General features: G+C 43.8%; 1 protein-coding gene across 5 annotated transcripts in view; it reads right to left on the bottom strand.

The window, feature by feature from the left end:
* The window catches only part of DENND1A (DENN domain containing 1A), a 785,792-nt gene that overhangs the window by 109,442 nt on the left and 648,662 nt on the right, over positions 1–27,688 (bottom strand). For all 5 annotated transcript variants that reach the window (XR_005774032.1, XM_040406251.1, XM_040406253.1 and 2 more), the window contains exons 14-19: positions 20,410–20,511; positions 20,246–20,333; positions 20,004–20,044; positions 17,547–17,618; positions 14,123–14,179; positions 7,604–7,735 (exon numbers count right to left, since the gene is read on the bottom strand). Coding sequence is in view for 4 of the 5 variants with exons in the window: in XM_040406251.1 (XP_040262185.1) it covers positions 7,604–7,735; positions 14,123–14,179; positions 17,547–17,618; positions 20,004–20,044; positions 20,246–20,333; positions 20,410–20,511 (492 nt within the window). In the remaining variant the exon portion in view is untranslated. The remainder of the gene's footprint in view (positions 1–7,603; positions 7,736–14,122; positions 14,180–17,546; positions 17,619–20,003; positions 20,045–20,245; positions 20,334–20,409; positions 20,512–27,688) is intronic.

The raw sequence follows: 27,688 nt of genomic DNA, 5'->3' as shown, positions 1-27,688 counted from the left end.
GAACCTATTACACAGAGGTAACATGCTGCTCAGAGCAACCAGCGGAGGCAAACTGTAAGTAGTGGATTAAGCCAGGTGAATGGGGTGGAGTTGCAATACCACACAGAGCCCATAGAGAAGAGAGGCGCTGTTTCAGGAAAAGAAAAAACTGGTTTTGTCTCAAACCCATTTAAATAAAGGTAAAAGTGTATGAAAGTCTGAAAGATGGCAGCTAGTGAGCACAGAAACTGGTGATATTTGGGTCCGCATCCGTTCTGGTGCTGACCCATTCATTCTCTATGGGGCAGGAATGGATGCGGAGAGTACACAGTGTGCTGTCCGCATCCGTATTTTGGGATCGCGCACTCGATCTTCCGGTCCGTGGCTCTGGAAAATAAAAGAACATGTCCTATTGTTGTCCGCGGACAAGAATAGGCAGTTCTTATGGGGGTGCCGGACAGGTGTACACTACGGACGTGTGAATGGGCCCTAAACTGGCAGGATTTCTAGAATGGATGTTTACGTGGAATCCTTCATACAGACACTGCAGCACTAAATCCGTCAGTCGCTAACATTTGATGTGATAACTTGAGTGGATTGCAAGGAACCCAGATTGTAGGCTTTTATGGGCAGTGCTTCTATCTAATGTATCTTACGTGTTTTGTAATAGACTGTATTTACCTTAAAGGGGTTGTGCAGGCAGTATATATGGATGACCTATCCGCAGGACAGGGCATCGATAACTGATCCGCGGGGGGACAGCCGCTGTTTGAAGAGGAGGGAGAGCTCCATGCGAGTGTTACTTCCTCTTCATTACACTGCCCGGCATCTCGAAAGTTTTGGCGGTGCAGTGTAATTACTTGAAAGGAGCGAGTACTTGTAATTACACTGCGCCTCCGCTGCAAAGGAGACGACGCACAGTGTAATGAAGTGGAAGCAGCGCCGCCGCCTGTTCAAACAGCTGATCACTGGGGGTGTTGGACCCTCACCGATTAGATATTGATGACCAGATATTGATGAACATGTTCAAAAATAAGACTTGCTGAGCAGCGAGGGGCATAGCTATGCTGCGCAAGAGACTCCTCCCTCCTCTTTGATGGACAGGTCCAGACATCTCGCCCCGGCTATCTCGCACATATGCTGTTGCCCTGGGTAGCGGCACAAGCACTGAGGCTCTTCTGCTGCTACTACCTGAGCAGCGCAGATGCCAAATGTGCATGCGACCTTCATGTCTGGGTACATCTGGAGGTGTAGTGGCACGCTTCTGCCGCTACTCGGAGCAATGGTGCAGGCGCCAGTTGTCTGACCCCGTCAATAAACACAGAGGAGGGGGGGGAAAGAGGGGCGTCTTCCTCTCGCTGCTCAAGGTGGCAGATTTCTGAACAAATTTGATTTGTCGATTCGTTCTTCACTAATGTTGGCCTAACCTGCCGATTGGCCGACCATATGATATGAATGGGGGAATGAAGGATCAGGCACACTGAATTTCAACATACCCACTCCTTTTGTTCTCTGGGGAGATAAGCCGTCACCAGAGGTGCCCAGCAATGGCTTATTCCCTCTTCCCAATAAGAACACATGCCGGCTTGAGAGAGCCCGGTGTGCATGTGTATGAAGGGGTCAGGTATCTACATGTATAGTCAGCTGGTGTATTATATCATCTAGAGAATTCAAGGACAAATTCAGCTCTGCTACATACACACCTGCCCAACTTTACATTAAAAAAAAAAGTTCATTACATTTTACATTACCACAATCACGCAGCGTATTTGCTGCAGCCCCACCTTTGGTCTACCAGTCTTCAGCTTTACCCATGATACTGTCACCTAATAAGAAGCAATATAAGTGTCTAACGTCACCATCTGAGGAATATCACTAAGGCTAAATCATCTGAGGTCCGTAGGGATGCTATTCTGGAGTTAAATGACCAATTCAGCTCAGCTACATCTCTACATGAGTGAGGAAAGAGGAAAAACCTTCACCGCGAGAACGAGAAATCCAAGTGGCAGAACCTTCTACAGCGCTTTTCAAAACATACATTAATTAGGAGTAAATCCGAGCGGTGCAATTGAGATCCGGCAAAGATGAAGTTACTTGTTGTTAAGTTTAGAAAACGTAAAGAGACGAAACAAAAAAAAAAAAATATATATATATATATAATAATAAAAAATAGTTTGAACCCCACGTGCCCATCCCCCATCTAGTTAACCTGTCAAATAATAAAGAAGCAGCCAAGACTAGGACAGCTAGCTGCCGGCTCGCTAACAGAAAAGCTGATTAAAAATGTTCAAGCGGCAGCAGCTTGCAGACCTTTCCAGCGAGAATAAATAGAGTGTATGCAAATGTGTTTGTCACTCTGACAGCGTGTCTCAATTAAGGCATCTTACTGCTGTTGCCGGATTCAGGAGCTGCAGTCGTACAGCCAGGAGAAACTGCATTAGTGATACACGGGGCTTGACCTTAATCCGCATGCATGCATTTTAAAAAAATCTGCCTCCTCTACATAAACTAGCATAATGCCAGGAGAAATGTAAAACAAGTGAGAAGTGGGGAGAGGGACATCTCGTCTTCTCTGTATTAGAGGCAAAGCTTTTGTATCTTTTAATTGTGTCCCCGACTCGCGTGCACAGTAATGCTATATGACTTTAAAGGCAAGCCCTGGCTAATGATGACATTAAAGTATGGTGTGTTGCCTAAAAACGGTGCCTTGTAGAGCAGGACAAATGTGCCGTCCTAGACGCGGGACAGATAATATTATGTCTGGGTGTGCTTTAGACATCATATAGAACGCACATGGCTTTTGGAAAGAGATGTCTTGAGCGTGACAATATCCTACAGAAAAGCTGGAGGAGCGTTACAGCTATACCAAAGGTCTGTGCGCCATTTTATCATCTCCCGTTGCTTTTGTGAAGTCCAAAACCGTGGAAAACGCAAAGGAATATGATAAAACGGAGAATGAAATAAGATCCTGCTGACTATAAACCTCCCAAGCTTACAATAAATGATAAAGGTGGCCATACACTTTAGGTAGACGTAGGCTGATGGTTGGACAACCTTTTAACGGATGATGTAGCCATGCCTATTTTAGTCCATGTTGGCCGGTACAGTTCTTCAAGCTACGATACCGGGTGAAGGGCGAATGATCTACAGAGGCAGAGATCCTCATCTTGACTCTTAACTAGGGATAAGCGAGCTTCTGTTTTTAAGTTCGGCGCACAATGTTCAGGTTTGGGTTATCTAAGAATTCCGCTACCAAAGACCATAACTTATGGTCCGTGGTAGCGGAATCCATACCGGAATTCTTAGATAACCTGAACCCGAACCTTGTAAGCCGAACTTCAAAACAGAGGTTCGCTCAACACTACTCTTAACGCATTAAAGGGGTTTTCCGGGAACTAATATTAATGACTTATCCTCTGGATAGGTCACCAATATCAGATCAGAGGCTGATCAGCTGTTAGAAGAGGCTGGCACTCCATGAGTGCCGCAGCCTGCTCCAAGGCCATGTGACGTCAGTGTACATCGCTCACATGGCCTAGTTGCAGCTCAGTCTCATTCAAGTAAATGGGTCTGAGCTGCAATACCAAGCACAGCCGCTATATGATGTACGGGACTGTGCTTGGTAAGCGCCCAGGAGGCCACCACGCTCACCAGAGCTCCAGTGAGCGTCCTAGATTCCCAGTTGATTGCGGGGGTACCAAGACTCAGAACCCTGCCGATTTGATTTTGATGACCAATCCTGTGGATAGGTCATCAATATTATTTCCCAGATAACCCCTTTAAGTAAACAATGGCAAGAAACTTTCCACTGACTTTTTCAATGGATTTTGTCTCATGATATCACACTCAACTTTAGAACTGCTACATTTATACCTGGAAACGTTCCTTCAAGGAAGATTATTTGTGGGCTAGATGAAAAATTGTGGACAGTGTGTCATCGGTTGGCTAAAACGATTGCTCTTTGCTTAATCCCACCGAGTGAACGATCGTTTTGGGCAAATCGTACATGTTGATCAACTTTAGACTAAGGCCTCATGTATTTTATGGTCTGCAAATTGTGGATATGCAAAATATGGATACAGTTCGTGTTGCATCCACATATCTTTTAACAAACTCATTGATTTCAATAGGTACGTGGTCCATATTTTGCGGTCAAGTATGTACGTTCTGCAAATTGTGGACCACGGACCCGATAAAGTCAAATCGGATAAGGACCAAAAAACGGATATGGTCATGTGCATGGGGTCTAATGTGTATGGCCGCAGATTATAAGAGGTCATCAAAGAATTCCATGACCACCAGCATGAGGAACAGGAAGAGTGCTTTTATACAGGTTATGGAACAATCCAAGGTCACTTGTAATATTCTTCATACCCAAGATCATTTGTTATGAGTTTTTTTGTTTGTTCTTCAGATGTAACACTAAAGGGAAACTGCCCCTTGATTAATTAATACATTTCATGTTAATTCACCAAAAAAAAAAAAAACAAGAACACTTTTAGTCATAGAATCATTTTTAAAGTGTTCCTGTGTCTAGAATCTTTTGTAACTTATTTGCGGTGCCCCCAACTGTTCTCTACATTTAATTTTCAGAATGTCCACCTAACATGTCCATGCTGGTGGTCACATATTCCCAGCAGCCCACTTCCACAACCTAAATACTCTTGAACACAGCCAGGGGAGTGATTATTGTGGACTAGAAGCAGCTTCTTCTCACCTGCACTGGACACATGAGGTGGACGTCCTAAGAAGGGAACTGAAGAACACTAGGGGGTGCCATAACAAATATGTAACAAAAAATTCTAGAAATGGGAGCATACATTTTTTGTAAGGTTCCAAGTTAAATATTTTTATGTTTTGAACAACCTTGCAGGGAAAGGTCTGTTGTATTCAGTAGACAATTTCTTCAAGACGAGGTCATCAATAGATTATGGATATTCCGACCCTTGTTGAAATGATTTCTAGCTTGGCCTGATATACTGTATAATTATGTCCCTTAAAAGGTTTGTTTCAAGGCATAAACGTATTCTCTATCTATGGGATAGGGAATAAGCTGTTGATCGGTGGGTGTCCCTGCGGGTGGAGCCCCACCTAGCACAAGAACAGGGGTCCTGAATTCCTGATATAAGTGGAGTAGTGGTCAACCACCATTCATCCTCTATGGGACCACAGGAGATTGCCAAGCCTGCTGGCACTCCATTCTTACTTCACATGCCCAACCTACTGCTCTATTCTTTCTGGGGCTTAGTACCCCCATTCTTGCATTCAGTGGGGGTCCCAGTAGTTTAACCACCCACCGATCAGATGCATATCCCCTATCTCGTGGATAGGGAATAAGTTTATGTCTTGGGACAAACATTCTGAACAATACCCAGTGTTGTGTGTGTTGTTTTGAGGGGCGGTTCTTGACACACCAAAGAGAATCCCACTGCCAGGCCCCCTCAAGCACATGGGAAAACATAGCTTATTAGTTTAAGGTTCCATTCACACGACCGTATTTCTGGGTCCCCATCTGTTCCGCAGTTTTGAGGAACAGGTGCGGACCCATTCATTTCAACGGGGCCGCAAAAGATACGGAAGGCACACAGTGTGCGGTCCATGTAGTTCCATTTCGCGGCCCCGCAAAAAAAGATAGAACATGTCCTATTCTTGTACGCAATCGCGGACAAGAATAGGCATTTGTGTCATAGGAATGGCCGTGTGCTTTCCGCAAAATGCCGGTACCCATGTTTTGCAATTTGAGGACTGCATAAGAAAACACTTACAGTCATGTGAATGAACCCTTGAGGAAACATCAATTGTTTTAACACTGATGTCAGTGCAGAATACGTCAAATAAATGTGCTCCATTCGTTTCACCTCATCCAAGGATCAAACAAATTCTGCCACTAAGAGAAACCCATATTAATAGACTGTAATTGCTATGGCTGCAAGTGCGCATGGCAGTATATACAGAATGTTTCCATAGCCTGCTTGTTGTCCATTCACTGCTCTTCTTATTCCAAGAAGTCCACTAGGTGGTGTCTCGACTTCACGGATCCGCAGCTGTATGTCTCAGAATATACTGTGCTGCTCTTCTGTTACATCACGGAGTCAATCACAGTAAAACTCTATCATGTCCCCCTTTTTCTGGGTCATATGGTGCAACTGAAAATTGGTGCATAACACAGCAACGCAACTTATTCGCTATAATAAAAGTCAATTCAAACCTGCTACGACATTGACATTAAAAATAATGCAGTTATTAATAATGCCGTGTCTGACCAGTGGTCAAAGTCCCTGCCAAAATTACAAAAAACTACCTATATTGTATCTGTAGGAAGAGAGAGGCCCGAGCAGCAGAAGAGCTCAGCACATGATGACAGAAGTCAAAACTATCTCCCCATCATGTCCTCCACAAAAATGTGGGATGTTCAGTGAGGCTGGACTTACAATCTGAGAAGCACTGCTCTGTGGTATATTACAAGTTAGTCTTTCCGTGAACGGGAACATCCTCAGAAGCTGAGAACCCGAGAAGTACGCAGTCTACGCCATATACCGTAGATGTAAAAGGCTGCATTCACAAATGCTCTGTACTTTCTGTTCCGGAACAGAAAAATGTAAATGGAGCCCACAACAAACACCAACTCTGCCTGATGAATCCCACTGACTATAATGGGGTCTTCCCAGGATTTCTGTTATGGTGTCTGTCATTTTTGGGGACCCCTAGAAGATGTGGACGTAGCCTTGTGGGGTAACCAGCGAGTTAACAGTAAGTGAACAAACACTTGATAACTATAGTAGTAATGGGATGGAAGAACCCCACCTACAATCACAGTTTAACGAAGCAGAAGTAGGTGAAGTCTCTTTTAACACATTTTTGAAAATTATTTTGCGATTAAAATAAATTGCTTATTCTTAGGTGTGCTGTAGAGATCATGGTATATTGACCCCTTATAGGGATTTTCCAGGATCTCCTCGCTTTTTAGTTTTGTGTGTCTTACCTAACGAAAAAATCATACTCACCTGGTCCCAGCCTTTCTGGTCCTTCACCCTGGTTCCCATTCAGCGATCTTTTGGTTCCTGGCTTGTTTACTTCCAGCCCGGTAACTGACTGGGTCATGTATATAGCTACAGTCAATGACTGCCCTCAGCGGTGACGAGTCTCCAAGCAGCACATGACCCAGCAATGACTTGGGGACGTGTCACCACTGAGGTCACTCATTGGCTGCAGTGGTGTACATGACCCTGGCTGTAAACATGGCTGGAAGTAAAGAAGCCAGGGATCGGAAGATGCCAAATGGGAGCAGGACCAGAGCAGAGGGGAGCAGGTGAGCATAATCCTTTCATTATGTTAAACACGCTTTAGAGCCTAACTAAAAAGCGAGGAGATCCTGGAAAACCCCTTCATGCAAATTGCCGTTATATGCACCCAAAACGGGTGGCATTGAAAAATACTAAAAATAAGCCCTCATATAGCTATGACAATGGAAAAATGTGGATCCTGGCATATGACAATAATAAAAAAAAAATATTTGCTTGGTCCTGAAGGCCAAAATAGGCCTGTCGTTAAGGGGTTAATAGCCATTTGTAACTTGCCAATTATTAATGTGCCTGCAACATGCCAATACTTCAGTGAGACCTACCTGGCCAAAATGAACTGTGATGGGTCTTCTTTCCTCCCTGGTTTTCAGATCCTTCTTCTCAGCAGATGGTGAAGGAGACATCCTTGGAAGTGGTTCTTCCACAGCTACACTACATCCATTTTCAGTCAGGTCCTAATATAAATACAGGGGTGGGGTACAATTTATACAGAAATACAGAACTTCATCTTTCATAGATACTAAGCACCAATCCATCAATCAATGTGGTTCAGGAGATTTAACACTGGAACGGCCCAAAACAGTTGTGCAAATCTATAGGACATCTGCCCCATAACCCTGGCTGTTATGTACGGTCAACGGCATCAACGATCAATCTCATCATTACAACCACCTGTCCCTATACGGCATATGGACGGGGTTCCTCCATCAAGAACCCTGATATGGTAGGCCTGGTACGTGGATGGCCATTGATTTGAATATTAAGTTTCCTCTGCAGAGGCCACTAGAGAATAATGTTTAGATGATTGCTGCTTCTCTTAGTGAAAAGCTGATCAGAGGGTACCCTCGGGGATGAGCTGTAAAATGTGGGGTGCAAGTATTCAATTTCCCAACAGGGCCACCACAAAGAAAATTAATTATTACACTGTCATTGAAAAAAATGGGCTGTCTGGGAAATGCACTCTGGTTAGGGGCTTGTTCACACGACTGTGCTGTTTTTTGCGGATCCGCAAAAAACGGATGCCGCCCGTGTGCCTTCCGCAATTTGCGGAACAGAACAGGAGGCCCATTGTAGAAATGCCTATTCTTGTCCGCAAAACGGACAAGAATAGGACAGGACTCATAATTTTTGCGGGGCCACGGAACGGAGCAACGGATGCGGACAGCACACGGAGTGCTGTAAGCATCTTTTGCGGACCCATTGAAATGAATGGTTCCGTATACGGACCGTATGCGGAACGCAAAATATGTTCGTGTGAACGAGCCCTAAGAATGAGAGTCCTGAATGAAGGTCTCCCCTCCATTAACACAGAATTCCCTAATCTAAAGAACCCCTTTAGGTGGACTTGGACTGTTGCCTTGTTAGTAAAAAGGTGAATGTGGAGTAAAGGCCTATGAACCCTTGCACAGAGCTACCCCCCCCCCCCCTCCTTCCCAGGCTTCTCGGCACAGCGGTTGGTTGCAGGCCACCAATAACTTTTAGCTGCACTGTCGGCAATGTTCCCTCTAAGCCTCTGTATCCCTGTGGTTTTGGGCAGTGAAGGTCAGGACAGTAAAGGTGTTGGTAATACATGTTTAATCAGCGGGGCCCTCAGCAATCAGGAGAATGTGGGTGCAAAAGTGGCACAGAACTGCCCCATGAAAATGGCACGAAGGTGCGCATGCGTGCCCACTACACCACTCACTTGCTGCGAGGACTGTACTCCTGGTGGACATGCTTGCACACTACCGTTACTTTTTCCTGGGGCAGTTCAGACGTACTTTCAGACAAAACTGGCTGAACTTGCTTGCGAAATGGTGCGAGTTTCACTGAATGCATCCCGACACAATCCGTCGCACTCGTGTGAAAGGGGTCTTAGGCCTTACGGATTGTGTCAGGATGCATTCAGGTGTATGTCTGAGGATGGTCATATAGTGTGACTACAATGGTCTTCTCTACCTCAATAAATATATATGGAGCATTCCCCTCTCCATGTCTGTCATTAAAAAGATTATGCTGATGCAGATATTCAAATGACGCCCGCTCCAGACACGTTACATTAGCTGCCTCCACACTGACAGATCCCAGTATGACATCAACCTGTACAGGTATCCAATGGACGGTCAGAAAATGACAGATATACTGACACTGACATTTCTAGCCTACAGATCTACACCTGACAATCTCGAAATTAAAAGATAGTATGACAGTCTCTGATGTGAAATACATCCACCCATCACCGATCTATCATTTCTCAGCAAGTCATGACAGCTGCTGTACATGCCATGGCCCTGGAATACCAGGCGGCAGAGTCGGCACTGCGGGTGATCACACCGTTACCACTACAATTAGCAAATAGGACATAAAAAGACTACAGTCAGGTCCATAAATATTGGGACTTCAACACAATTCTAACATTTTTGGCTCTATACACCACCGTTCACCTGATTTGGATGTAAATACCCACAAATTAAAGCTGACAGTCTGCAGGTAAAGCACATCTTGTTCGTTTTATTTCAAATCCATTGTGGTGGTGTATAGAGCCAAAAATGTTAGAATTGTGTCGATGTCCCAATATTTATGGACTTGACTGTATATCATAGGATAAAATGGGTCATATAACTAAATATATGGCATATTTATACACTTGTGTCTAATCAAAAAGTAAAAACCTCCGCACTGGCCTGATCATACAACATACAGCTCGTGTAGGGTGAAGAACACAATACTGGTCCAGACAAAGGAGCAAAATGGGCGCTGCCCTGAAAAGGACACCCCTAGACTGGTACTACTACTAACCTAAAGGTATGTCCCTTACAACTACTTCCTAATATTCCCTCTGTGACGTGTGATCCTGGCTTATCAGGGTGTTAAAGGAAATACATATGATAATTCAAACAGGGAGACTAAGGCTACTTTCACACTTGCGTTGTTAATTCCGGTATTGAGATGCGGCAGAGGATCTCAATACCGGAATTAAAGGGATCTGTTTTGATTTTGCATATCAGGATGCGTCCGTTCCGTTAGGAAAAAAAAAAAAAGGTCACTAAATACATTGAAGTCAATGGATGAGGGATGCGTTTTTTCCGTTTTTATGACAGGACACAAAACTGTAGCTCCTGTCACAAAACTGAATGCTGACAGAATAGAAACATAGAATGTGTCGGCAGATAAGAACCATTTGGCCCATCTAGTCTGCCCAATATACTGAATCCTATGAATGGCCCCTGGCCCTATCTTATATGAAGGATGGCCTTATGCCTATCCCATGCATGCTTAAACTCCTTCACTGTATTTGCAGCTATGGAAGACATCCTGATGCATCCTCAACAGATCTCTTATAATTCAGAATGCATGGGGACTAAACAGAAACTTTTTTTCCGGTATTGAGATCCTCAGAAAAGTAGCCTTAGGGCTTGTTCAGACGACCGTGTGAAGCCCGTGCTGTGGACTGCAAATTGCCAATGCACGGGCACCGACCGTGGCCCAGCCGCATGGGGATCGCGGACCCATTCACTAAAGCAAGTTCTATCTTTTTGCGGTGCGGAAGCACGGAACAGAACCCGAGGAAGCACTCCGTAGTGCTTCTGTAGTGTTCCGTTCCGCATGTCCGGACTTGTGGACCCATTGAAGTGAATGGGTCCGCATAGGGTAACAGACAGCACATGTTCGTGTGAATGAGCCCTTAGACTGAAGGTGCACCAGGCAGAGAAACCTCTCAATGTATACACTGATGTGTCCATGGACTTTAATAGCGAAACGTGTGTGCTTGGCAGCCACTATATGGCAGAATACTGGAGCTTTAAATGTGTACAGTTAATGGCAGAGTATATACTGGTTTTATACGTATATTGTATATAATGTGTAAAGACACACAAATCCAGCCACGCTTATGGCAAATGTCAGTGTAAGGTACGCTGGATTATGGAAGCTATGGGGATTTATTTCTGTTGTGATGGGAACCATTTTTCCTATTAGCATCGGAGTAAACGTACAGGTAGTGTTTAGATCAATGTCCAGGGGGAATATTTCCATGTAAACCCAGCCTGAGACACTGAATTATTATTATTTGAGAGCGCCACTGTACATCTAAGAGGGGGTTCACATACATAATATACAACGATGCAAGTTTAATGAGCATGAACCTCGTAACAGGCTGGAACAGTGGGGGAGAGGACCCTTCCCACAAGAGCTTACAATCTACTTGCTCATTGTAGGCTTTCCTGAAGAGGTGGGTTTTCAGGTTGCTTTTGAAGATTTGGATGTTGGGGAGAGTCTGATGTGATGGGGTAGTGAGTTCCAGAATACTGGGGCGCAAGTAAGAAAACTTGTAGATGTCTGTGTGAGTAAGGTCCTCAGGGTAAGGAGGTCCTGTGGAGATGTATCGGGAAAGCAGATCAGAGATGCGAGGAGGATGGCCTTATATGCTGCTGTTAGTATTTTAAACAGAATTTGCTGGGCAAAGGGGAAGCCAGTGAAGGGATTGGCACAGGAGAAACGAGGGGAGAGCTGGATTAACCGGGCAGAGAGTTGAGGATAGATTGGAGGGGTCAGAGAGTGCTGGATGGAAGGCCACAAAAGAGAGGCAGGTGTTGGTAAGGGTTTGGATGTGTGGTTTGAAGGACAGGGCAGAAACAAATCTTATGCCAAAGCAGCAGACCTGCGAGATTGAAGAAAGCATGGTACTGTAATGGACAGGTAAGGTAGGGGGACTGAGTGACATGGGAGAAAGATAATGAATTCTGCTTCTTCCATGTTGAGGTTTAAGAAGCGGAAGGAAAAGAATGAAGATATAGCTGATAGACACACCGGGTTTCTAGAAGGGAAGTGACATCTGTCCTAGAGAGGTAGATTTGAGCGTCATCAGCATAGAGGTGGTATTGGAAGCCATGAGACTCTATGAGCTGTCCCAGGCCGAATGTACAAAGGGAGGACCGAGCCTTGAAGGACACCAACAGGGAAAGGGTGTGATGATGAGGTGGTATATGAATGTGAAATACTGAAAGTTCTGTTGGTGAGATCCAGGATAGGGCCAGGTCTCTGATGCCGAGGGATGAGAGGATTTGCAACGGGAAAGAGTGGTCGACTGTGTCAAAGGCAGAGGACAGGTCAAGAAGGAAGAGGACGGAGTAATTGCGCCTGATAAGTAAAGCAAATTATCTTCTTACATGCGATGTTGCCAGGTGATGACTGACTTCTGCAGCGCTGGTGGATCCAACCTAATTGTCTGTGCCCAACATGTCTTTTAGTCTGCTTTACAGGTTTATTAGGATCCAGAAAAGATGAATGCGTTGAATGAAAAATAAGACATTAGATAGCAGCAAACGACTCCTTTATAACACGTATTGGAGTCTGACACAAGGTATTCATCCATTCCCTAGTGATGACCTAGGACATGTCTCCTACATACAACTATGTCTGATGACATGGAGACAAACTGCCACCAGAGGTGACTGACAGTGGCTTGCTCCTCTCTCCTCATTGAAAACATATGCACACCTGGCCTATATTAAGCTGCTGGCCTAATGAGTGGGTGTATGTCTTCGGTGATCTACATAATCCCCATTTGCAAAAAAATTCCACTTTTTAGCAGTTTTCAGCAAAAAGAGGAGTACAAACTAAGGGATATTTGTTTTCTTGCTATTAGCCACTATCAACACTTTTAGACAAGGATCTAATTGTAAAAAACAAAAAACGATGTCCATTGTCTACTTATTCTTCTTCCCATCCTATGTTTTTCTAGCATACCAGGCAACACAGGTTGTCAGGGATGAGAGTGTGTGTAGGGTTATAAAGTAGTATGTATTTAATCCACAAGACACGGATCCTCCCATTATTGACTCACATGTAATCATGATTCTACATTTTACCCATAGAGCCCTCCAGATTTTAGTTTGAATTGCAAATAAGGAGCAAGGCAGTGACCTAAACTGCTTAGGTCAAAGAAGAAAGCAAAACCAGCTCCACCTTAACATAGTGCTGGGGGCAGATGATTCCTAGTCTTAATCCAGATTAAATTCACTGAACTGTAAAGAGGTCAAGCAGAAGAGACGTCATTATTCAACTACATTGTTAACTAGTTGTGAGGGGATGGCGTTCAAGGGCATCTGTCAGAAGATTTGTACCTATGACACTGGCTGACCTGTTACATGTGCGCTTGGCAGCTGAAGGCCTCTGTGTTGGTCCCATGTTCTTATGTATAGACTCACTTATTTATATGTTTGCTACCGCGCATTCTGTAATTTGCACGAACTGGTTACTAGTTTAGTAATGTGCACCTCTTAGGTATACCATCATGTTGTGTATCAATATATACACAAATCACTGCTGTTCCTCCAACCCTAGGGGATTCACAGCTTGTAAGGGGTTTTCTTGTACATCACGAAGATCTGCGCTGAGGTAGATTCCTGCACGGAGTGTGCCCTGGCCGGTAGCATAGCTCCTTTTGCGCTCCTACCAAGCAGTCAGTGACGTCACCATTACAGGTACGGGTGCCTTCACAGACCACAAAGCATGGTCTAGTAGTGTTCCTGGTAACGTCACCGGCTCTAATGGGCGGTCTTTAGCAAAAACAGGCTAGGGAAGCGCTAAAGACCGCCCATTAGGGCCGGTGATGTCACCGGGCTCAATGCTAGGCAGAAGCCTCCGTCTAGCTTACTCATGGAGAGCCAGGGATGTCACCGGATTTCAATTCAGCACAGGGCAATTGAGAGTATAAGAGCGTAAAAAGCTCAGATGCTCCACTCATTCATGGTGAATGAGTGCAGATCGGGTTGTATAGACTGCATATGTAGACTGTTCTAAATATATGACAGTATTAGTAAAAATGTACTTCTCTTGTGTTTAGCTTAAAAAATAAGTACCTTCTGTTTCAGGCGGTTTTTTACTTCTTTAATTCCCATTTTGGCGTGGTCCTTAGCCTAAGGGAGAAAATGTGATTAGACTTTAGAATATGGTCAGCAACCATCTACTACAATGTTTATCCCTACCCTAACTCATCTTTTCAACCTATTAATAACTACTGGTGTCTTTCCCACTCCTGTTTGAAACATGCTACCACACCTATCCTCAAAAAGCCATCCCTTGACCCGTCTTCTTTTTCTAGCTATCGCTGCATATCAATTCTCCCATATGCCTCAAAGCTACTTGAACATGCCCACCTTGAACTGCACTCCCACCTCTCTTGTTCCGTTTGACCAGCTACAATCCAGCTTTTGACACCTCCATTCGACTGAAATTGGCCTTATCAAAGTCGCCAACAACCTGCTAACTGGCAAAATAAAATGACGTTACTCTGGTCTCCTCCTCCTAGATCTAACCACTCCCTTCTGTAACGAAATCTCTCATCCCTTAGTATTGCATACTTGGCCCTCTCCTGGATCACATCATACCTCACAGTCCGGACATTTAGTGTCTTCATCTCGTCCCCTCTCTGTTCATGTCCCTCAAGGCTCTGTTCTAGGAACCCTGCTCTTCTCAATCTGCACCTTTGGCCTGGGACAGCTTAAAGAGTCCCATGGATTTCAGTACCACTTCCATGCTGATGACAAGCAAATTTACCTCTCTGGTCCAGATTGTACCTCCTTACTATCCAGAATCTCGCAATGCCTATCTGCTATAGCATCCTCCTTCTCACTTTATAAAACTTATCATGGAAAAAACAGAATTTATCATCTTTTCCTGATCTCACTCAACTCCCTCAACAGACATATCTATCACGATCAAAGGCTGCACACACTTTCCGGTTAACAAAGTCCACTGCCTTGCAGTAACCTTTGATTCTGCTCTGTCCTTCAAACTGCACTTCACAGTCCTTTCCACCACCTGCCGTCTGCAACTCAAAAATATCTCTAATATCCGCACATTCCTCAACCAGGAGTCTGCAAAAATGCTCATACAGATGCAGATGAGTTAACAGTCACAGTCATAATAACGCGTTAACTAGAGGTAATAACTCAACAAGTGTGTGTACTAATACTGCTTCATCCATACATGCCCATATCATCTCCCACCTACACTACTGTAACATACTCCTCTGTGGCCTTCCATCTAGCATTCTGGCACTCCTAAAATCTGTTCAGATGGTAGGGGTGCCAGTCCCTTCACTGGCTCCCTAATGACTGGAAAATTCAGTTCAAAATACTAACAAATGCAAATAAGGCTATTCCACAACCGAGGGGCGGACTGGGAACTTTAAGTGGCCTATGTGGAAGGCAGGCCCAATTTGACAGAAGGTTGTACGTGGGGCATGAAATACCATAGCAAAAAATACAATTCCATCAGAACCATATACCTTTCTGTCCTCCTCCAGCTGCCTCTCATATGGAGTAGGGGGCTTAGGAGGTGAGATGTGGCCACAGCAATTTAATTAAGGAGGGCATTTGTGGTCGCCGGCCCAGTACATGAGTAACTGATTTTCACAGCATTAATTACAGCTGAGAACTCATTATGTACCCGGCCAGTGGCAGAGAGGAGGGCTTGGCCTCCTGGGCACTGGCCCACCGGCAGATTTTTGAAGGGAGTCAAAACTGCCTGTACCAGCTCCTGGGCTATCTTCACTGGACTTCTGGTTCCTGTCTGTCAACTTCCTTCCGAATGGATTTACTTGGACCACTGCAGCCAATGACTGGCGTCGGCAGTGACATGTCCCCAAGCAGAACATCACAGCTGGGTCATAAGCTGCTTGTCATTGTGACCCTGTCTGTGTGGAAGTTGACAGACAGGGAGTAAAGGTCCAGTGAAGGGAGTCAAAACGGAGAGGTGAGTATAAATTTCTCCATAGGTACCAGCTGGGTGGAAAGTAAAAAAAAAAACTGGACAACCGCTTTTAAAGGGCATCTGTCAGCAGATTTGTACCTATGACTCTGGCTGAACTGTTACATGTGCACTTGGCAGCTGAAGGCATCTGTGATGGTCCCATGTTCATATGTGCCCGCATTGCTGAGAAAAATTTAGTTTTAATATACGCAAATGAGCCACTAGGAGCAATGGGGCGTAGGTATTAGTCCTAGAGGCTCCGCTCTCTCTGCAGCTGCTGCAACCTCTGCACTTTTTTGACTTTAGGAGAAGTCAGGGCCAGGTGTAATCACATTTACACTGCCTGGTCCTGTCAATCAAAGTGGAAAGGGAACAGTAGTTACAGAGAGAGCTGAGCCTGTAGGTGTAATGGTAACGCCCCCGTTGCTCCTAGAGGCTCATTTGCATATATGGAAACATCTTTTATCTCAGCAATGCAGGCATATATGAACATGGGACCAACACAGATGCCTTCAGCTGCCAAGTGCACATGTAACAGGTCAGCCAGTTTCATAGGTACAAACCTGATGACACATGCCCTTTAAATGCAGGGCCTGTAATATTATTATTATTCTTTATTAAAGCACCATTCATGCCATGGTGCTGTACATATGAAAAGGGGTGCACATACACAATTCAAAACAACTACAATAAGCATGAACAAGACAAGTTATAAACTAGTATAGGAGAGAGGACCCTGCAAATGAGGGATGGAGAAGGACACAGTAGGTGCGGGTGAAGTTGGTCATGGCGGTATAGAGGCAGCAGGGTCACTGGTTGTAGGCTTGTCTGAGGAGGTGGGTTTTCAGGTTTCCTTTAAAGGATTCCACTGTAGGTGAGAGTCTGATATGTTGGGGCAGAGAGTTCTAGACTATGGGGGATGCACGGGAGAAATCTTGGAGGTGATTGTGGAAAGAGGTGATAAAAAGAGAGAAGGAGGTCTTATGAGGATCGGAGATTACATGTGGGGATGTATCAGGAAAGTAGCTCAGAGATGTATGGAGGGGAAAGGTTGTGGCGGGGCGGACTGGCAAAAGACCCTACAGGGAAACTTCCCGGTGGGCTTATGCTCAGGGGGCCACCAGAGCCCCCCTCACGGCCATTGTCTGGGTACATAACGATCTAATGCCCTCAGCATTAATTAATGCTAGAGGCATCAGGTACTTATGCACCTGGCAGGTGAACACAGGTGCCCTCCTGATTTTAACTGTATCACCGAATTTAGGACAGTAGACAGTTGAATACTGCAGTGGGGGTAGCAGTATTTTGTGCTGCACTGTGGTATTTGGTTCTTCTGGGGCAGTATTTTGTGCTGCACTGTGGTACTGCTGGCCCCGACTGCTGCTGTTGCCCCTACATATTTGTGTTGTCTTGTCTTCTGTCAATTTGGACCGGCCTACAACATGGGGCCACTTTTAGGTTTATTTCCATGGCCACTTTAATCTCCCAGTCCGCCCCTGGTGCCCACCTTTTCCTATATGTGGTACTTACAAACTTGTAGACAGTCTTCATGGCTGGATTAGCTCTGGTCTTCATGGTGTTAAGAAAGGCCCCGCTTCCTTTCTGCAATAAACAACGCTTCATAAGATGCTTTAGAAAATGATAGCGGTCTGCTCGGCATGTTTGCTGCATAATGGCAGCATGTCTCTTCATGTAGGATTATAAGGAAATGTATTAATAAAAGCCATCAATTAGTATCACGTGTTCTGGATTACTGAAAGATTACGGAGAAACGTATGTAATGCACAAAAGTATGTTCACGCATCACAGTTGTGTCTTTTCTTCGCTCTATCTAGTAGGCCCTTCACTTAATGCTTCTGCAACAGAAGATAAACAGAAGTTGCATAGTGGTCTCCCCCAAATTCAGCCGCTGTAATTACAACTTCTTGCCCTATTCAAGTGAGTCGGACCCCACTGATCTGATATTTATGACCTATGACCAGTGTGATCTGTGGACCATTTAAAGCTGCTGATAATGGGATGGCTTCAGCTGCGGGTAATGGGCCATGGTTACTACTAATTGCCAGTCCACACATGAACCACACCTTTATTTCAAATGGCAAGCCCAGATATTGCCATCAATTGGGGCGGCACCAGAGACTCAGACTGCAAGGGTAATAGCGCTCTTGAACCCCATTTACATAGGGAAATAAATCTTTCTCAATCATTGTCCAGTGATCGAATGACGAATGATAATTTGCTTGTTTGTCGTTGATCACATCTTCATGCTGACCTAAAATAACCATGGTTGGCGGCACATCCCCTCGTGTGGACAGGAATGCCTGTTCCTTTATTTTTGGGGGACGTTACAAGGCTTAGAAGTTTAGAAGTAAATCTTGAAATTTCTCAGAAATTTTCCAAAACCAACTTTTTAAGGACCAGTTCAGGTCTGAAGTCACTTTGTTAAGCTTACATGATAGAAACCACGCAAAAATGAGCCCATTCTAGAAACTACACCATTCAAGGTATTCAAAACTGATTTTAAAAACATTGTTAACTCTTTAGGTGTTCCAGACATGGTGACAGTTTAATGCCATGACGTGTATACTCGTCATGGAGCGCTAAGTAGCAGTGCTTCATGAGGAGTATACTCGTCATAGGTCGGGAACGTGTTAAAGAGGAGCTATCCCCTCTCCTAACATGCCTTTTTTAATACCTTCATGCATTCCCCATGTAATAACAATTCTGGAGCATCTATTCCTATGGCTTTATGTTGTGCTGTTCCTTTATTATTTCTACTAGAAGTTATGAATGAATTTCTAGCAGTCTGCAGTAAGGGTACACAGGGGTGGTAACCAGTTGGGGGGGTGTATCTGCACAGTCTGGCAATAGCAGCCCTGATTGGATAGAGTGAGACTGTGCAGGGACACACCCCCTAACTGGTTACCTCCCCTCTGTACCCTTACTGCAGACTGCTAGAAATTCATTCAGAACTTCTAGTAGAAATAATAAAGGAACAGCACAACATAGAGCCATAAGAATAGATGCTCCAGGACTGTTATTACATGGGGAGTACATGTAGCTATTAAAACAGGCATGTCAGGGGTGGTGAGAGGTCCTCTTTAAGAGTAGGAGCGGGGGACTCTAATAGTGAGCCTTTATGTCATTGGGATTTCAAATTACAAAATACAGGCTACCACTGACCTGCAGGCTAAGATTTCTCTTTGGGGAGGTTTAAAAACATATAACAAATATTAAGGAGCCAGAACATGTTAAAAGAATTGCTCATGTCCCTCGATCCCCACCACTGCCATACTGACGATGCTCCGGTCCCCAGTGCTCTTCACTTCCTGTCCTGTCCTTGGTGCCCTGCCTCAGCCGGTGATTGGTTGCAGTGACTGGAAGCGGGGACCGATGCAGGAGGGGATCGGTAGAGGTGAGTAAAACTTCTTTTGTTACTTTTAAAATGTACTAGCTATTTAATTTTTTTAAAGTCTCCCTGAAAAACCAGTTTACTAACTGTCTGTCTCCTAGCTCATTTTGCTGGACGAGGTTGCTTAATTTCCCTGCAGAGGCTGACACAGGGGATATATAGTTTTAAATACCGTTGATCAGATCAATGGCTGACTATGTAATATATGGAAAGATCTGGGGGCCCAAGTGTGCGCTCCTCTCTATGACATGCATATGAACTAATAAGGAAATGGGTTGATGAGATGAGACAACCTCTTGATGCTGACTCTACATTCCTGCACCTAAAATTTTGGCTATGGTCTCGCTCCTGTGAGGAGGACTTGTTCTCCCATCATAAATATGGATCTCTGATGGAACTGACACAAACGGATGCTCAAAATAAAGGATCCATTTAAAAAAATAAATTCTGTTCTCCTGACAGATCGGAAGTACGGAAAATGAAATGGTGATGTGATCGTGGCCTAACAGAAACTATTCACGACGCTGCATTTTTAGAAAATACTGGGTCATAAAGTGAGGACACTGGATACGTACTTTTACTGTTGATAGCCATTGATGGTAGAGCTTGTCACTGCCTGTGGGGGAAAAAGTAGAAATAGCAATATACCCAAGGTAATCTGCAGAACACGCTGAAAATCGGATATGTAGAAGATACTTCAGTGGTGACCATTGGAATTGATATATTTAATTATGGGACACTGGCAGCCAGAATAACGGCGGGAGAGGGGTGGCTACATCTAATAGGTATTATAACCGTCTGCTCTGACATTCTTTACCTGCATATTCGCCCATATTTATCTCTTCTTCAAAGACATCACTGAATCCATTTCCAGTGTTCAGCAGGTCAAGACGCCCATCTATGAACTAGACGAGAACAAGATTAAATGCTGCTAATATAAGTGACTGTGCAATTCTGCAAGAGGGTTCTCAAATCTCGTACCTGTTTAAAGAGCTGAAGCTGAATCGCATTTTGAAGGAATGGTCTCATCCCACTGGAACGGTGGGACACAAATGTGTCTTCACAAAAGGTAATTGGCTCCTCCTGTGGGGGCAGACAGACAATGACCATCAAAGGTAAGAAAAGTTTATTGAGGGCAAATGTGGCAATGGGTTACATCCAGCATTTCTAGGCATTCATCTACAGTATTCACAGACGGGGTAACTTCAGCACTAAATCCCTGCTGCTCCATCTGATTTCTGCACATAATTCTTGCTCCGAAACATAAGAGGAAAAAATACATACAAAGATGAGGCCACTCTTAGATGCCCATAATTTTTGATAAGGGCGTCAAGGTCTTACGATACAAATTTAAAAGGGATTGTCCCATGAATAATATTCTACAGTTTTCAAACCAGCACCTGAATACTTCTGTAATTTCATATACTGTATTTTTCGGCCCAAAAGACGCACCCCCCCCCCAAAGTGTGTGTGTGGGGGGGGGGGGGGGACGGGGGGGGGGACGTCACTGCGTCTTAAGGGGTGAATACTAATGAGCGCTTCCATTAGTACCAGAGGACCGGGAAGAGGTGAAGGCTCTGTACTCACCACTTCCTGGACCTCTACTGTCGGCTGTGCCGTGTGACCCCACACTGACTGCAGGAAGAAGAAGACAGAGCACTGGAGATGAGAAGCAGCGGCGTCCGGAGCAGGAGAGGCAAGTGGATTTTTTAGTTTGTGATCTGAAGCTGAGGGCTGCTGAGATGAGGCATGGGGGCTTATGATCTGAGGCTGGGGGCTGATATGAGGTATGGGGGTTTCATCTGAGGTCTAAATGGGGGGTCTTATTTATATTGGGCTCATATCTGAGGCCTGATTGGGGGTCATTCGCATTGGGCTCTGAGCTGAGGTCTGATTGAGGGTCTTGTTAACATTGGGGCTGTGAGCTGAGGTCTAATGAAAAATATTTTTTGTATTATTGTCCTCCTCTAAAAAGTCTTATGGGCCGGTGAGTCTTATAGGGGAAAAATACGGTAATTAAAAATGTATTATAGCTACTAAGTTATTCAATTAACTCCATCTGTTTAGCACCACCTTCTGATTGCTTTTTTCTAATTTCTCTGTCCTGGAAGCACATGCTCAGTTCCATCCTTCAACTGCTACCAGGTGCAACAGACAGGACGCACCCCTGACAAAAGGACACGTACCCTAAGCTGCCAACTTGAAATAAATCCAGCAGAAAAATTGGAGCAATGAATGGGGAGAGCTCTGGATCCATGTAATCTACTGGGCTGGTTCTAGCTTTGTTAGAAAGAGGTCATAATGTACTAGATTATGTATGACTTTCCATCTTCATTTCTTACATTAATCATGGTATAACCCCCTTTACATTATCGCGTCATGCTAGGATTGTTTCAGTGCAGCTCATATTGCTATATTTTTATAGCATCCTATTATCTTGTTCCGCTCATCTTGTGGAATTTTGAGCCAAGAGGAAATATAAGGAAGAACACATATGTAAGTTCAACCTTTTTTGCTCCAATGTTGATCCAGAGAAAGGCAAAACCCCTAATGCAATTTTCTTCATTTTAGGAAAGAATTCCACCCTGGTGGACCCTTCTGGGACTTTGCAATCAGTGGGATTCCCAAGGAGAAAGAAAATAAGTCCTTCCATTGGTGCTAGGAATCAATGCATTTGTACTCGTTCTTTCATCACAATAAGGCTACATGCACACGACCGTATGTTTTGCGGTCCGCAAAAAAAAAAAAGGATGACATCCGTATGCCATCCGTTTTTTTTTGTGGATCCATTGTAACAATGCCTAAAAAGGACAAGAATAGGACATGTTCAATTATTTTTGCGGGGCTACAGAACGGACATACTGATGCGGACAGCACATGGTGTGCTGTCCACATTTTTTGCGGACCCATTGAAATGAATGGGTCTGCATCCTATCCGCAAAAAAAACGGAACGGACATGGAAACAAAATACGTTCGTGTGCATGTAGCCTAATCGTGGTGTTTTATGCTGGCCATCATAGAAAATTATTCTGACAAAGGACTAAGTGCAGTCCAAAATGTATTACTGCCTAGATCCAACTAGTCAAATCAACCACGATTTAATATGGTAGTGCAGACAGAAGAACCCCTCCTTGGAAATCCTCATTATGAGGACCAAAATAAAATCCCACCTAACAACCGCCTGTCTGAAGGTCAGTGAATATTTAAAGTGTATGTAACTTTTTGAAGGACTTATTAAAAACTATTCTAAATGCCATAAAATTAACTTTTGTAAAATATATATATATATATTTTTCCATTTTACCTACATAATAGGTGCCAGAAGTTCAGGTGTCTATAGCACTTTGGAATCCATACACTGCTGACATATCAGTGGCGTCCGGATTCAGAGGCAGGTGAAGAGATGTGTGCTCCTGCCACTGCAGTGGAAATTCAGGTGCCTATTTTGTAGGCAAAATGGAAAAAAAAAATGTTGTATGGCATTTAGAATAGTTTTTAATAAGATTCCTCAAAAGGTTACGTACACTTTACGTTTTTGAGTCAGTTCAACTTTAAATATTGTATATTGATTGCTTATATATATTGCTTCAGTATCGGAACGCAAAGTTGATAATTAAAGAGGACCTGCCCCCTCTCCTGACATGTCTGCTTTGGCAATAACAATTCTTGGGGTTTATTTCTTATAACTCTGTTTTGTGCCATTTGTCTATTATCCCTACTAAACTTTATGAATGAATTGGCAGCAATTTGCGATAAAGGTCCACTGGGCGTTACCAATTGAGGGTGTGTTCCTGCAAAGACACTATCCAGTCAGTGCTGCCAGTCTCAGACTGTGCAGGGACACACATCCCACCTGTAACACCGAGTTGGACTTTTATCTCAGACAGCTGTCAATTCATTCATAAACTTTTAGCAGGAATAGTAGACAGAGTCAGAAGAAATGATGCTCCAGAACTGTTAATATATGAGTTAATAAAGGTGACAGGTCCTCTTTAACATTTCTAAGCATCTCCTCAAGAAGGAACATTTGTGGAATTCTAAATGTCAATGGACTGAAACGATCTATGAGCTAAATAAGTGAATTTTGATTGCCTTCTACTTTTTTTTTTAGATATTGGCTTCATCAAACTAAAAGATGAAAGGCAAATTTTACATAAAAAAGAGAGTTATTATGCTAATAGGACCTAGTTAACCATATTTTGGGACAAACAGTAAATTACATCCACTAAAACAAAAAGCCGAAAGGATCACAAATGGTGAAGTAAGGCAATTTCATGTGATATACTTCATTAGGAACATACTCGATGTGAGAAGTACAGGTTTTGGAAATAATATATGCATTATATTGTATAGATTATGAGGGATTTATTTGTGTGAATCAGAGACGGCTAGCTGACTGTATGTGTTTATACTTCATTAGTAAGTATCTAGCTCCTTAGGCCTCTTGCACACGACCTAATGGCTTTTTCAGTATTTTGCGGTACGCAAAAAACGGATCTGCAAAAAATACGGATGATGTCCGTGTGCATTCCGTTTTTTGCGGAACGGAACACCCTGATAATAAGGGTCCATTCACACGTCCGTGGCGGATCCGGAGAAGTTCGGGGCCGCGCTCCGGAAATGCAGATGCGGCGAGCACATAGTCTCCACATCCATTCCTACCCCATTGAGAATGAAGGAGTCCGCACCCGTTCCCGATATTGTGGAACGGATGCGGACCCATTTGCGGACGTGTGAATGGAATAGGACATGTTCTATCTTTGAACGGAAAAACAGAAATACGGAAACAGAAGGCATATGGAGTACCTTCTGTTTTTTTTTGCGGATCTATTGAAATAAATGGGTCCACATCCGTGATGCGGAATGGCCACGGAACGGTGTCCCCGTGTATTGCGGATCCGCAAATGCGGTCCGCAATACGGCAACGGGCATCACACGTTTGTGTGAACGAGCCCTTACTCTGATTCTCACAGATAAAGGTCCTGGAATATCCTGTATTGGTAGAGAACAAGAGGCACCTGATTGGTAGAGAACAAGAGGCACCCAAAATGTGTGAATAAGAGCAGAGTGTCATAAAATGCTAAAATAACTGGTTGTCCAAGATTCCGTTTCTGGGCAGGCCCACCGACTCAGAGAACCGATATGGGGCGTTAGCAAGGTTGGAGGTTGAGAGCTTTCAAGGAATAAAAGATCAATTTTTGGGGGATGTTGGGGAAGAGAGAACTGGAGAGGGCAGAGGAGAGACAAGGATTGGAGGCCCATGTGTGGTAACTATAAACTGTAAGGAATTTTAATGTTGAGTTAAAGTAGCCTTATATTGTATCCTGGAAATTGCTAGTAATTATAATTATTGTTATGTGTGTATAAGTCTCTCTCTATGTAATATTTTTTTTTTTTTGTTTCACTGTAACTAGATATATACTACATATTCCACACTATACAATATATCTTTTTCTATACGTTCACTCTTGTGTCTCATTTATTGCATCCAACCTCGAATGAGACCCAGTATGAGGGTGTATTGTATATAGTATATATTTATATATACCGTATTTTTCGCCTTATGGGGCGAAGGCTGCCATTTTTACACTGATGCACCGCTGACCGCAAGCTGCACAGCGCGGCCGGCGTGTGTATCAGCCAGGAGGGGCTGGGGGCCTGCCTTTAGTTTTGTAATGGCAGCGGGGCCCGGTGCAGTCACTGTATTCTATGGCAGCGGGCCCCGCTCACTGTACTAATGGTATCTACTGTAACTGCAGGCAGGAAATGGTTAACTATAGATATGTTTGATTCAGCACTGAGCAGCTTGTACTTACGATCATAGCAGGCTGGATGCTGGAGGCAGGAGGCTGGGTGGGCAGGCACTGGCCGTGTAACTTCCTACGTCACGTGCCTGCTCCACCCACTTTATGAATGAAGCAGGCGGCGCATTCGCGTGACGTAGGAAGTTACGCTGCCAGTGCCCGCCCGTCCGCCCTGCCACCAGCCTGCTATGATCGTAAATACAGGCTGCTCAGTGCTGGATCTATATCTATAGTTAACCATTGCCTGCCTGCAGTTACAGTAGATAGCAGCATTAGTACAGTGAGCGGGGCCCGGTGCAATAGAATACTATGACTGCACTGGGCCACCGCTGCCATTTAAAAACTAGTATAGATGCCAGCCCCCACCCCCTGTATTGGGGGTCATTCACAGTGGCTGACACTGTTATGGGGGGGATCTTTGGATGTCAAATAGCATAAGATGCTATTTATCTGTCATCCACAGATCCCCCCCATAGCAGTGTCATGCCATCCACAGATGCCCCCATAACAGTGCCATCCACAGGCGCCCCCATAACAGTGTTAGCCACAGACCCCCATAACAGTGCCATCGACAGACCCCATAACAGTGCTATCCACAGACCCCCATAACAGTGCCATCCACAGACCCCCATAATATTGTAATTCACAGGCTACCATTAGTTCAAAGCCCACCAAAAGCACACCTTTTGGTTAAAAAAATGTTTTTTCTTATTTTCCTGCTCAAAAACCTAGGTGCGTCTTATAGGGCGAAAAATACGGTAATAATTTCTTACACTCAGTTACAGATGAGAGTACCGGTTTTGCTACTAATTTACTTCTATAGATATTGTGTGTGCTTTTGTTCCTGTTTTTGATGCCTTAATATTTTTGGTAACAATTTACCATATCCTTGTTCTGTACGTATTGGGTTCTTGTAGAAGACCTAAAGAGGTCTTCTACAAGAACGCAACATCACTTAAGTGCATTTATTGAACGTGGAATATAGCATGAGGAGCCTCTAACATTTTTTTGGTGTAAAATGGCATTCCTTAAAGTCACATCTGAACACCCATCATATGTGCACAACTCTTCTCTTCTCTCATCATCATGGAAAACAAATGAGAAGAATGGGGGTGGTCTCCAAACAACCCTCTCGGCTTTCATTGGCATAAAATAAATGTATCAGTTTTAGTAAACGTGCGACTGCGTGCCTGGCTGTATCTCAAAAGATTATCAGGACCTATTGGACCCACAGCAAAAAAAAACAAAAAACAGGGCAGGAGGTCCCTCCCGTGTGGAACTGCCTTGTAAGGAAACAAGGATACTGAAAAGAAATGCAGCAGGAAGCAAATATGAGACCCTTCAGTCCTCAGAAACAAAACCAGGTACCATAATAGGAGACCAATTCTTCAATCACTACTATGGGGACCCTACCTTTATGTATAACACCGCAAATGTTATGCTGGCTAAATAATCCCTGTATACTCTTTCATGCTAATGTTTCTTCTTAGCTATGCAGGTAATCTCCATTAAAAGAAAAACATAAAATCGCCCAAAGGCTCAGATAAAGCATTCTGCAACAGGAGTTCTGCATATTTTCCCCAATTATATTCTGCTCCACATCCCTCTTTTCCAATATATTTCTTATTTCAGGTTTGCCCATGAAGTTTCCATAATTATTTCACAAGATGGCTCACATACAAAGGATAAATGTCAGACTTCAGCACAACAGTCACATCAGTAATATTACTCCAAGGCCTTTTAGTTTTTTTTAGGTTTTTTGTATGCTAATTTATTTTCGAAAAAACAAACTGCCAACATTCAGCCCTACTTGTGCTACACTTATAAATGTTTTATGAATGCTATTTCTTCTCATTCTGTGGTACACGTAATACTGGCGAGACATCGCTATTGACAAAACTGATGTGAAAATGTCTGCATACATTACAATAATTTACTAGTTTCGTTTTTCATCCGGTAGGGGGTACATAGAAAAAGGCCACAGAGATTCTTTACCTTCTTGCTTCTGATGCTTTTACAAGTAATGTGTGTGTTTTAAATAGACACCTGCATTAGACCTGGTTTTGTCGGAGCGCTAGAAAAGTATTAAAAGGGAAGATCTTCATGGAATACGTTCTCCGAGCAGAATAATTACTCATTGATGATTACATGTATACTTATTTCTATTAGGTTAAAAATGAAAACAAGGCCACGCTACATTTAGAAGTAACATTTACTTTACTGTTAGGGCTCATTCAGACGGTCGTATGCTGTCCGCAAAAATGCGGATCTGTTTTCTTGCGGATTAGATGCTGTCCCATTCACTTTTATGGGGCCCTTTTCTTCCATTGCATGGGTCAGCAAAAAAATGAAACACATCCCATACTTGTCAGTGAAAATCAGGACATGGCCCTATTGAAGTCTATGGATCAGCGAAAAAAACGGAATGCAATCTGTTTTTTTTTGTGGACATGCT

The sequence above is a fragment of the Bufo bufo genome, chromosome 8 (genome assembly GCF_905171765.1).
Source record: "Bufo bufo chromosome 8, aBufBuf1.1, whole genome shotgun sequence".
In the NCBI taxonomy this organism is placed as follows: Eukaryota; Metazoa; Chordata; class Amphibia; order Anura; family Bufonidae; genus Bufo; species Bufo bufo.
Note: the sequence above shows the minus strand (reverse complement) of the source record. Positions and strands in the feature narration are given on the sequence as shown.